Raw genomic sequence first — 13,084 nt, 5'->3', positions numbered from 1 at the left:
AAGTATATGAATCAAACTTACGGCAATACCATCGAACACGTCATTTCAGACATTTTACCGATTGATGGAATATCGAGAAAAATATTTTGATTTAACTATTTATCTTGAATTACTATACAAGACGACCTAAGGCAATATAAAATCCGTTGGTCTTAATCCATAAACTAAGTAATTTGGATTTTCACTTGCATATCTCAAACATTTAAATGTTTTTGCATAGATGTAGTAAGATTGATAAGCTAAATGGTTGTACGTTTTGTTACTCATGATAAAGAATTGCGGTGAACTGAATGGTGAACATTTCACCACATTATCTGTGCAAGTGCAAGATTGCGGTGGACAATATTTCCGCTTTGATGAACAATGTTTCCAGTTTCTGCTCAATGAGTGGCGTCAAGTCATGCGAAGCGTTTGTCTGATAACACTGGCGAAGAGTGACAAATTGACGTAGATGTAATAGCTTAGTAGACAAGTAGTTGGACACACCTCAATAAATATTTTGCTTGAAATTGGTTTTCTAAGTGTATTGGAGAACTTAATTTAGATTTAGATTTTTTGGTAATGAGGGAGGTCCTAAATTGCACTTTTAACCCTTACTGTCCACACAATAGTAAGCCTTAGGCATATGTATTTTAAGTATAGATAGTATCAGCAATTTGACACATACTTTGTCCCATAAACTTGTAAAAACGCTAAATAATCAGTGGGGTAAGCAGTGGGAGTATCTGGGAATTTCTTTGGGAAAATCACAAAAGTTGCTATAACTTTTCTACTGTTATGTTTACAGCATTGAGAGTTGTACCATTTTGTTTAAAGTAGGAGTATTAAATACTAAATTTTAATTAACATCGTTTTTGTAGTTTTTTTGGAAATCATATGAAAAGTGTATGGGTTTTATGTGAAAAAAAATCTAACCACATTTTGGATTTAGGGGGGTTCAACTTGAAAATTGTGTCAAAAACAACACTTTATTTGTATACTATGTTTAGGGGTAGGTTTAAAATAATAAATTGATATTTTTATGAATAAGGTGAATATCAAAGAAAAACAATTACTTCAATTTGTTGGTTCAATTTGGTTTATAATATGTATGACACACACACACACACACACACACACACACTTATATTGAAGGCGATTGTAATAGTGAGTAGAGGTATAAAAATTCCTTACATAGTTTTAGTAGAATTGTCTCTATAATTTTCTCTGTATACATTATGTATTTCTTATGTTATGAATCTCTTTATGTATGATTATTACTTATTTAGAGCCGCATTTTTCAAACATTATTTACAATGCAAATATAAATCCAATCAGGGATTTTTCAACCTCAGCACGTTAATCTAAAAGTAATTTACAAACGTGTGCTCGACATCTCGAAACCTATTTGTATGCATTATTCCACATTCATTTTGAAACCAAATTAAACTTTCATGTTCCATACACAAGTATAAATTATAAAAATGTGAGTTGACCATCAACGTTTTCATTACCAGTGGCTGGGCGGGCGTTTGAATAATGACTTAATTTGCAAACACAAAAACGCAAAATTAGAACCTCTCTAGTCTTTCAAATTAACAAACCTCATGTTTGTAGAGATTACAAAAATGTGGAAAAAGAGAATGAATAGAAACAACGGCTTATTGTCAATCTTTATTTAACATGACTGCAAAAATACAAGTACAAAATGGTTATTTTGGAAGCTATTTCAAAAGCTATACAATTATGTAATAATGCCTAAATATTTACAAACTTCACTTATAAATATTATTGTATACATTATGATGGGAGTTATAAAATATTTATAAATAAATAGTACATAAACCTGTACAATTTCAAGTTAGAATTTAAAATAAAATTCAAAACCAAACCGTAATTTAAATGCTGTGGATGCGATACATGTATTGATAATTAGGTCAACATAGTCCTTCGCTACAAAGATAATACAGCTAAATTTACAATTTAAATTTGAATTACATATTTTATTAATTAAATGTTAAAAATGTTCAATTATACATACAAAATCATATCATGTAAATAAAAACAGTACATTCTTAACTGACCGATTCTAGTTTCCAATAATTAAATTTGCGAATACTATAGTAAAATACATTATACTCTTAGAAATTTACAAAGCTAAATTGGTACCATAGTTATTTTACTTTATTGTTTCATCAGAATTGCTTGAATTTATGTACCCTGTAACTTTTATTTTGTTTTTTCTATTTTAAAGTTGTTTTACAAACTACCTATCTGGTTCGGCTTTATCCACGCAAAGTCTAGCGGCTGCTGGGTCCAATGGAGAACTCTCCTGGAAAAAGAAAAATATAAATTTCACATATCAATCTGCAATAAAAAAATTTAATATTTAAAACCAATAAATGAACTTAACCTAAAGGTACTAAAGGCTCTACGATTGATACGGGTTTCACTTTGATGGCTAAGGCGAGGCAAAAGGAACGAGTGAGAGTCAAAAAGATATTTTGGTCTGTGAAATAAACTAAATCTTTCGTCGTACTTGCACATTCTTTAGTTAAATAAGTTCACGACGTTAAAACTACATGTGAAAAATTGCATACCAAACTATTCCATCTAGTTTTGTTGTTGAATACCGGTACAAACATGTTTTAGCGTTATTTCGGTGGATTTGGTCGAATTCGATATCAAATAGTTTATAATTTTTACATTTCGCTTCATCTAAATGTATGCAAAAGAATATTTAATTAGGTAAAATAAACAATATGACATGATGATCAATATAACCATACACAAAACTAATTAAATATAGACTGTCAGCCGTGCTGCAGTTACCATGGTTACCAAAGGTTCTGGCGCACACCACTGGGAGCGCCGTGTAGTTGCGTTGCCCGTATGCCGTAACTATATGGCACTCCCATCGGTTTGCGGCAGAACCTATGGTAACTGCAGCAGCACAGCTGACGGTCTATATTTAATTCTTTTTGTCTATGATATAACTAAATGTATCTACGAAGATTTAACGTTTTCCTTATTGGTACTATTTTATTCAGCAAAATGAGCGAGGGTAGTTAAGAAAAAACGTCAAGCCAACGTTATTAAATCCGTCTGATTAACCTTTGCTGGAGATTAAAAAACTAGTTACTTTAGCCTTGCAAAGAAAGTTGATATGGAATATTTTTATCTGTAGTGCCTGTGATTCTACGACATTTTATAACTGGTAATTGAATAGAGTAAATGTATACATTTTATCGATAAATTTGATGTAAAATGTATTACCTTGTCCATTGGGGATGTGAGAGCTTTACTGCATACTGAAGGTGTGTGGTTCAAAGTGCCTTGGCCTCTCCACCATCTCTGCTTTGTCCTCTTGCTTTCCACGCACTCCTGACAAACAAATCGATTCATTCTAGAATTTCATTGATTTATTAGACTAATCCAACTAGAATAATATTATAAGTGTATGTGTGTGTGTGTGTGTGTGTGTGTGTGTGTATGGATGTTTGTGTGTAACTGTGAAGTTCCATCGCGTGGAAACTACTGGACCGATTAAGCTGACATTTTGCAGAGAGGTACTTGATAGTCTTGAGAAACACATAGGCATATTAAAGTTGTGAAAATACTATAGGGCTATGCACCACGGTGGTTCAAAGTTTCCAAGTTATTCTTATGACTATTCATATTTATAAGTTGTATTCATATTTATGGTAGATGTGTTATACTATAGCATACCGTGATTAAAATAACCAAATTTTCTTAAACCGTATCCTCTCCCATTGCAAACGCAAAGCCAAGTATAACTGCAATAAGCATTTAGTACTTATACTCCAACCTCGTACGAAGAACAGGTACTCTGCTAGTCCTTGATACTTTGAGTATCGATATCATGAAGTGAATATTCAATTCCTGTATTGAAGCTGTATATAATTTTTAAGAAAGTTATATATAATTGATCTACAGAAAGAAAAACAATTTTTAGCAACTAACAAAATATTCTACTAAATAATATAGTTGAAGCTGTGCAATAACATCGACCTCAAAGAACTGCCAGATAACACAGTCTAGGTACAATAACATGGAGTAAACATTTTCTTTTATTTCCTGTGCTATATTTCACGTATTACTTTAAGAAAATGATCATACTCTTGCCACTATCCAACTTCAACCTTTGTTTTGCAACAAAACAAATCATGGCCCGATTACAAGTTTAATCTATGTCCAAAATTGATCCCACTTCAAATCAAACCATCCTACAGATTTGAATTCGTATATAATAACTTGACTACCAACATTAACCGCTTATTCAGTAGTTAAATACATTTTAAGAAGATAAACATTTAAAAAAAGTCAGCGAAGCATCAACTTTCATTTCACAAATATTGTGACACAGATTCAACAACGTAATCTAATTAATTCTACGAATCACAACTCATTCACTAAACATACAGTTCTCCCAGGGAATAAGTTTGTTATTTCAAACACAACCTGTAATAAGTAGCCAATGTAAATACTGGAGAACGGAAGAACGCAAACAATGTAATTTTGCCTTGTTCAATTAGTAAATTACCCGGGTTGGTTCGCTTCTATAAACATTACCCAAATTGGCGCGGACTCCTGCAGAGATCATCTCAGCCTCCGTATTTCATCTCCGTGTTTTCCCCTTTTTTGTACCAAATGAACATTTTAATGGATCTTCTCGTGTGTATTTTGTGATATTACAAACGCATGTTAAACACCTCTAAACGTTTTCTTCGCAAATTGAGTTTTGAATCGTATAGATAATTTATATGCTTTGCTACCTCCGGTTTATGTAGGGATCATTTGTTGACTATTTGTTTCTTGAAATTAAATTTGTTTAAAACTATATTGTCCTTTGTTCAACTGTACAGCGAACAATCTAAAAAAATCTAACAAAATATAAAAAATAGGGTCAGTAAACGTTACCAAAGTGAACCTCAAACAACTAGTGGTTTACGATTTTATAATGCAAGACTAATGCAGTTCGAAGTCAATGATAACGATGACTTTGAGGATTGTAAGGACTGGGACAGTGGCGTCGTCCTGTAATCCAGCTACTAGAAGGCAACGAATTGTGGATATTTATAGGCATGCACTGTGTATGCGATACTCCATGGTGTGGATTAACGTCCGCACTAGTGAGTACTACGACTATCCGCAGTACTATTCTGATAGTTAGACCAAATTGGAAAAACAAGGCAAAAAATGTGGTTCGGATTCCACAATAAACTGTAGGTCCCTTAGTTGCCATTAGCTGTATGTGCTATTAATTAACAGCTGTGTCTAAGGAATGTCGGCCTTAGCCACTAACAAGACTACAAGATCGCGCCACTCATCCTACACTCTTATTTGGGTTAAAATACGGACATAGTGGGGTCCCCATCTTAAATGGTTAATTGATTGAAGGTATTAAAATATCATATATTTTATTTTTGAATTTATTTCATTTACATTTGTGTATTACCTAAATTTTATACATTCAATACGGTGACACTTAAGCGCCTGTGAAGCTCAAAGTAAAGACAGGATGATTACAGAACCATTCATTTTGAATAGTTTAAATTGACTGAACATTTCAGGTAAACACCTAGTTCTATTGTGAAATCTATTGAAGTTTCAGTCACTAACTAGAGATCCAACATGAAACCTTAAGCCAGAATCCAAGAACTTAACCAGTGTCGAGTGTTGGACTCTGAATAACGTGATATGAATTGAGGATCAACTTATCAACCACTCCAAGAACGCATAACCCAGCCTTGGTGTTCGACTCAGATGGTATCGTGTTTCAAAAGAGACTATGAGATGCCAGGGAGGCTCTTAACAATGTATTGTCAATTGATAATCCTATATTGTGGCATCTAATTGTAAATACCGGATTGACTACGTATTTGCCGAGTAAAAATAGTTAAAACTATCGAGGACTTATGCATTCATCCTTCAACCTTAAAAATTCACGGTTACTGTAAATGGATTCGATTGTGGTTTGGAGTATTTGACGTTGAAATAAATTCGAGTTGAGGTTTCTACCGAATATTGGTTAAGAGACAGTTTCAAGTAAATCTATGATTCAGGTTGTATGCCTTTCCAAAAGATTAAAATTGAAATATTGTCATTTTGGAGGTTATTGGTGGAACTGTATACGGAAAACATTGTTTATGAATTAATACTGTTCAATGAAATGGCGACCATACATAGTAGGTATTTTAAGCCAAGTATGAATGGAGATGAGTGTAGGATGAGTGGTGCGATCTTGTAGTCTTGTTAGTGACTAAGGTCGACATTCCTTAGACGCAGCTGTTAATTAATATCCCATACAGCTAATGGCAACTAAGGGACCTACAGTTTATAGTGGAATCCGAACCACATTTTTCCTTGGTATATACGAATTGTCTAATTATATCAGGATAGTACTGCGGATAGTCGTAGTACTCACTCGTGCGGACGTTAATCCACACCAGGGAGTATCGCATCCACAGTGCATGCCTATAAATAGCCACAATTCGTTACCTCCTAGTAGCTGGATTACAGGACGACGCCACCCGTCCCAGTCAGGATTAGATACAGTTAGGAAAGCAAATAAATTTAGTATTCAAATTTAGCCGGAGAAAAAACACGTAGAAAGCATAGAGGTTATACTAGAGCATATTCAGTAGCAGGATAGGATTACAGTAACAAATCTGCCCGATTTCCAGCATCAAGGTTCACAATTTTCCTTTACTTCTTCTGTAAAACCAATCCTAAAGGGTGGAGTGTGTTTCTATTGGAAATTACTGACCTCATCCTTTCCTAATCTCTTAGAAAGTAACTATATTTAATTAATGTTTTTACCAGAAACCATAAATTTTGTTTACTACTCTAAATTTTAGATTATAAGGGTAAAACAGTAGTTCCTGAAACTAGACCGTATTTTACTGGACTAAAACATGTGAGCTAGTTTTGTATTGGGGATAGTAATATGTTTTAGATAACTATTTTTGGAAGAGGTAGGTTATATTATTACATTTTTTATACCAAAGGACGTCACATTACATCTGAAGCATGTTTAATGAAATCGTACATAGTTAAATAAGACTCCCATAGACAGTTACAAAATTTTATTATCTCTCTCATATTTCTTCAAGCTTTTCAACGAGTGAGTCTGAAGCTCAATTAAACTAGGCCTACAGTAATTTTATTCTAAACTGTTTACAACTTTAACGTAGGGATAGAATGTTAATCTACATCTACACAACATGGTTTTTACAAACCTGAGATGGTAGATGAGTTGCTGTGTTGGTAGATTGTCCTGGTCTGTACATGTCCCACCCTCTAACATACAACTCGGCTGCATAAACTAGACGTCCAAGGCCTCCCCGTCCTCTCTGCAGCAGGTACCATCTACGAGACAACAGGCCATATTGTAAAAGTTACTGGATAGGAAATATAGCAGCATATGTTTAGTTACGAAATGGATTGACATTTTAATTGGTAGGTTTTAATGTACGTACTTTCTTCTACACGCACACGGGCTCCATACAGTTCATAGAGTTTATGTTATAAACCTGGAATATTATTGACCTATAATTTTGTAACAAAGGTTATCAAAAACATTTGTAAGAGGTTCAGAGGCTAGAAAAATTGATTTGAATTGTTAAACAATTGAGACATACAATTGTGTAATAGAAGTTATAAAAAACATCAGTGACCTACTTTTGTGTAATAGAGGTTAACCTGAAACATTATCAACCTCTTCATTAAGTGAAAATGATAATTTATGGATAAAAACCACCTATATATTGTGTAATGGGTGTCATATTAAACATAAGTACTATGAAAAAATAAAATTCCTGTATATATTACTAGAGTTGTAGTTAAATTCAATTGCTTTACTAAAAAAACTATTTTTATCGGAACCAGAAATGTTTATGAATTATAAGAGATTTAAGTAAGAATTATAAGTAACATAATTCTATGGAGATATAATAAAGGCGGCATACCATAAGGGAAAGAAAAAAGTCTTGTACGTGTACATCAACTTGAAAAATTTGTTCATACAGATTTTATATTAAATATTTATGGTTAAACCGATTATAAATACAGTTCAGAAGAAATTAACTACTCCGATGTGTACAGGGTCCTTGTACGAGAACAATTGAAAACATTTCACCATCTATAATTATGCTCAGTATTAAGCACCAGGCAATCAAAATAAATACAAATTTTAATGTTTTACTCTGTATTTAACACTAGGCTTGCCTTATCAACAGCTGGTGAAGCCTGGCTATCTGTCCTCGAGCTCGAAGACACCTCGCGGTTCCCAAGAAGGAATCTAAGTGGTTGTGTTGTAATCTTAGAGCCTTCAGGTAGAACTGCTCAGCTTGAAGAATCATACCTGCAGAGCAAAATAGAAAACACTTGATCATCATGAATTGAGAAGAAGACACCACTGAGGTGCATAATAAAATCCAAATCTGAGTGAAGGATGAGTGTAAAATTCAGTGACATGATCTGAGTAGCTTTGTGACTCACTAAGATCAGCTGTTTCATTTGCCAGAAGCATTTATTTTAACCTCGACTATCAGGGAATAGTGGGTCAAGATTCGAACCATCAAAAAGCTCCTGACTTTTGTCAGGATCGATCTAGCAACCTTTTGATTGTCATGCTAGCCCCATAACCACTCATCTACCCAAGTTGGCAGTAAATGAATTTACCTTCACAGTTGACCTCGTGGGAAAAGCTCCCACCCATCAAGCGTCGTTTCCCTAGACCAAGACCACTGTGCGTAAAACCATTTATCCTTTATCATTGTTAAAGTATCTTATAGTTAAATGATTAACACGCTCGGACTTCATGTAAATTATTTGAATGTGAATTTTATTCCTAGGTGGGCAATGTTTAGGACCAGGTAATTCTGAGAGTCCAAAGTTGTGGTTATATTCAGGGTCAGTGTCAGATTCAAGCTCCTCCCAGTCGCTACTTTCCGGGCTTTCCGGTTGTTTTTTTTTTTTTTACTTTTATTTAGGATTTGTTGTAGGCCTACATCTAGTTTTATTTTTTTGGTTCTTCTTCTGTCTAGGCCTATTGTTTAGGGTCCTCGACACAACACGAGACCTCCCTGTAGAAGTACTTGGCTCATCAATAGTTAGGCCTACAGGATCATCAGGATCTAGAATATTATCTTCACTGTTGGGCGTAGAACAGGTTTGATTTACACTTGCATCACATTCAGTCCTATCCTGCATAAGAGGGTTGTCACTGTCACTATCAGACATCAAGTTCCATTTTGCCTAAAGTTGGATAAAAAACTATTACCAGTCAGTAAAAGAATGACGTCACTCACCATGATGGAAAAGCCAGTCCGCGTAGTAGGCTTGGTAGTCAGGTGAGTTCGGCAGAAGGCGGGTCACGTGGTACAGCAGCTTGGCTGCTATTGGCGGAGAATGAAGCTTGGCTAACACCAGGTAGGCAGGACTGTAGGAGGTGTCCAACCGAAGACATGCTTCCAGCATCTTCACAGCCTCGGCTGTACGATTCATCTTCCTGAAACAAGAACAAGATGAGATTCCAGCACCAGATGGACGGGGCTAAATCTAGCACGCTCAAATAATCCTAATAAACGTATGAGTTCTGTAAGAAACAAAATTGTTTTATATAATTTTATTAGATTGCACAACAAAGTTTTCCTCCTTTGCAGGTTTTTTTTAGATATGGAGACCAACATATTGCCATAATCCATGAAGTAAACTCTCATCACCCAAAATGGACTTAGAACAAAAGACAGATTAAGGTTGCCTGTACCACCGTGGTTTTGTATTGTGACGTATCTTCAAGTCACCGTTGTTTGCAGGTTTATCGGTGTTTGAACCTTTTGGATCTCTAAGCTAGGAATCTCACACTCAAATACAAGTTTAACAACACTATCAAACAAACTCATTGTGCTTTGAAGTTAAAATGATAACCAATAGACCAGCTATACAATCTGATGTAATCCTTTTCGTTTTACTCAACTTGAAACAATGCAGGACAAATTGTGGTCATCTAGTCATGATAGGATTTAAAATGGTGTACCAAACCACTTTCAATTGAAATGATGGTTGTAAATTTTCTATGTAAGATTTTGAACAGATACATCAGAGGCTAAGAATATATCATACATAAATATTAAGGTGGATTCCGAACCACAGGGACACGATATAACGTCGCTAAACCCCTTGAAATCTTCCACCTCTAACCTCCACAAACATCAACCATTCATCAACCATTCTCATAAAACTATCCAAGTACACTCCACCCCATAAGTATGCAGACTGGTTGCATGGTACAGTCACTGTTAATAACGATGTGTCAAAATCTGATGGAGTAATTTCACTGAGTCCGTGCGTCTGTCTTGAATACCGAAGTAGTTCATTACAGTCGCATGTTGTACCTGACTCTCATTCTCTTGCAAACTCCAATAAGCGAGTGCCATGTCAAATGTCATGCTTCGTCTAGTGTTGGAGTAGTTGTAATTAAACTTGTGTGTTTTGTGTTCTCCATCATCTAGTTTTTCAGTTTGCATTATGCAAAAGTGTTCTACGAATTGATTTGACTTGTGGTTTTTCTTTTATGAAGTTTTTTGTTGATGATAGATGTTGTTTGAAGAGTATATTTAGATTTTTTTTTGATTTGGAACATTACAAAACTGTTTTATTATTCAGTATTGTCAAATGATACAGAATGTTAATGCTGCTTCACGTTGTTGTATTAACACACTCACTAAAGGGAAAACCACTTATAATATTTTTTTTTTCAACCACATGTACCCTACAAAAAACATACAACCATTTTCATTACTTAGAAAACGATCCAGCATGACATAATTTAAACTATTCATCCAACAGTCCATTGTAGTCTTAAGACCTATTCAGACTTTCGTAACTAAGAGAATCATAATGTCGTGTTTCTGCTAAAATAAAATATGCTTTGAATAAGAATAAAGGCAAACTTAAACTATATGTGTGTCCATAGGAAAAGTAGTTGTTTTATAAAAAAAAACAGGGCTTACGAGTATTTACAGTGTATAGTTACGTTCTTATGTGTATACACTTAACATTAGCATAAATTCGACAAAAATACTGAAAATGTTTATTAAATGCAGAAAATGCAAAAAGAAAAAATAACTAAAGTGTATGTCAAAAGCTGACCAAGCCAGTTATTCTATTTTAAAACTTAACATAGGCAGAAATTCGACAATATTACTGAATATCCTTATGAAATGCAGAAAATGCAAAAAAAAATCTAAATGTTAAGTTAAAAGCTGACCAAGTCAGTTATTCAATTTAAAAGTGTTAAAAATAAACGTTTGTAAAAATTTACTGTGGAAAACATATTAAATAGTTTGTACCATATTTACGTTTACATAAAAGGGGCCAAGTTTCTTAATTGGTCGATTTGAAATAGGTTTTCGTGTGGTAAGTGTACTTTCAAAAGTACGAATTCACTTACACAAACTGTTCTTAACCCAATTATAAAAAATATATTTTAATTCATTTTATACAAACACAAATCACTAATATTCACCATTAATCAGATTCAATGAAAGTGCTTAAGCATCCTGATAACTCTCCCTCTTCAAATCCAATATCCCAATACTTGGTACAAAATCATGAGCGCGGTTTTGAAAGAGGTTCCCGCCAAAACAAGTGATTACATCCCGCGGTTTATGTCGGTTTTCAATGGATACTTCAAAAGTAAAGTGGTCTGAACATTGGGCGGTATGTAATCGTGTAATTCTCTGCTCTAACGAGTTTTAATATTGCGCTGCAAATTTCATTAAAATTAATACCAATCGATTTTACACGAACTAAAGTCCTTTTGTTGAACATTTTGAGTGGTCGGATTTTCACATAGATGTTTTCTATGAATATGAATGTGATTTTCTTTACCAAACTTTGTGAAATATCTTTTGAATAACTTCTGAATAAACATTGAACGTTTTATTTACGGAAAGTAAATAAAACATGTTCAATAACACTTGAAACATATGTTTACACTTAAATGCCTTACAAGGGAGTACATTTTAAAACAAGGTAAGTGGTCATCGATTTCGATCGGTTATTCCTAATGATTATTCGATGAATGGGGTGTATACAATATTAACTTTCAGTAAATATTTTATTAAAAAGCAAAATATAATTTAAGGTTCGAAAATAACATAATCGTATTTTTAAGGTTTGGCATTTAATGGAAAATTTTCAATTTCTTTAAAAGAAAAAAAAGAAAATACGAAATTAAAAGACCTATTGAAATTGAAAGTATCTTAGAATATTCTATGATTAAAATAAAGACAAGACTTTAACTTGACTATATAAAACGTCAGTAAAAGAAAACCCTTTAAATATACCCCTACATTAAAAAAATTCTTTCCCCAAAATCTACAATTCACTGCTAGCTCCTTATTACATGATCCGCTGTGAGTTAAAACGAAATTAAAATATTCTATTTAGTTTCGAAGTTTCTCTTCCAAATTTATCCGATCCTAAATAAACAATATTTTTGAAGCAAAATAAATGCGCTACTACTGATTTCCATACAAACATATTTACGATGATATGGATGTTTTCTGTTGTTGCTATAAAAATATATATTTTTTTATGTAAGGGTGTCTGTTACTTTTAGCATATTTTATCCAAGCTATGTTACTTAAGTCTAAACTTATTATACATATCTATATTTTTAGTTTTCATTAATGTGGGAACTACCTGGTTATGATTTGAAATTAACTTGTTAGTGTTGAAAAAAATACGATAATTGGGATACGATAATTTTTACTCTGGCACCATAATTTTCAGGTTTCTACCATAATTTACCACTTCACTGACCTGTACACTTGGCCTAGGTTGTAGTGTGCGTTGACGTGGGAGGGAGAGATAGTTATGGCAGACTTGAAGTGGCCTTCAGCCTCACTAGGGGAGCTCATTAGGGTCCCCAGATTGTTGTGTGCGCTGGCGTACCCGGGCCATAATCTGCAACAGTCAGCACTGTACAATTAGTTGCTCGAAGAAATGTACAATTAGTTGCTCAAAGAATTGTACTTTAAGTTGTTTGAAGAACTGTACAATTTGTTGCTCG

The 13,084-nt window shown here is 33.9% G+C and overlaps 1 protein-coding gene across 1 annotated transcript in view; it reads right to left on the bottom strand.

Annotated features, from left to right (window-relative positions):
• Positions 1-1,767: 1,767 nt before the first annotated feature.
• LOC128984803 (protein O-mannosyl-transferase TMTC1-like) overlaps positions 1,768-13,084 on the bottom strand; it is a 73,269-nt gene continuing 61,952 nt past the window's right edge. Inside the window, exons 11-16 of the mRNA XM_054404170.1 lie at positions 12,835-12,978; positions 9,315-9,514; positions 8,230-8,365; positions 7,242-7,371; positions 3,256-3,363; positions 1,768-2,311 (exon numbers count right to left, since the gene is read on the bottom strand). Coding sequence (XP_054260145.1) covers positions 2,246-2,311; positions 3,256-3,363; positions 7,242-7,371; positions 8,230-8,365; positions 9,315-9,514; positions 12,835-12,978 — 784 coding nt within the window. The 3' untranslated portion in view covers positions 1,768-2,245. The remainder of the gene's footprint in view (positions 2,312-3,255; positions 3,364-7,241; positions 7,372-8,229; positions 8,366-9,314; positions 9,515-12,834; positions 12,979-13,084) is intronic.

This window comes from Macrosteles quadrilineatus, unplaced genomic scaffold, assembly GCF_028750875.1.
Source record: "Macrosteles quadrilineatus isolate MER2022 unplaced genomic scaffold, UCM_ALF_1.0 Scaffold_2__2_contigs__length_208266976, whole genome shotgun sequence".
In the NCBI taxonomy this organism is placed as follows: Eukaryota; Metazoa; Arthropoda; class Insecta; order Hemiptera; family Cicadellidae; genus Macrosteles; species Macrosteles quadrilineatus.
Note: the sequence above shows the minus strand (reverse complement) of the source record. Positions and strands in the feature narration are given on the sequence as shown.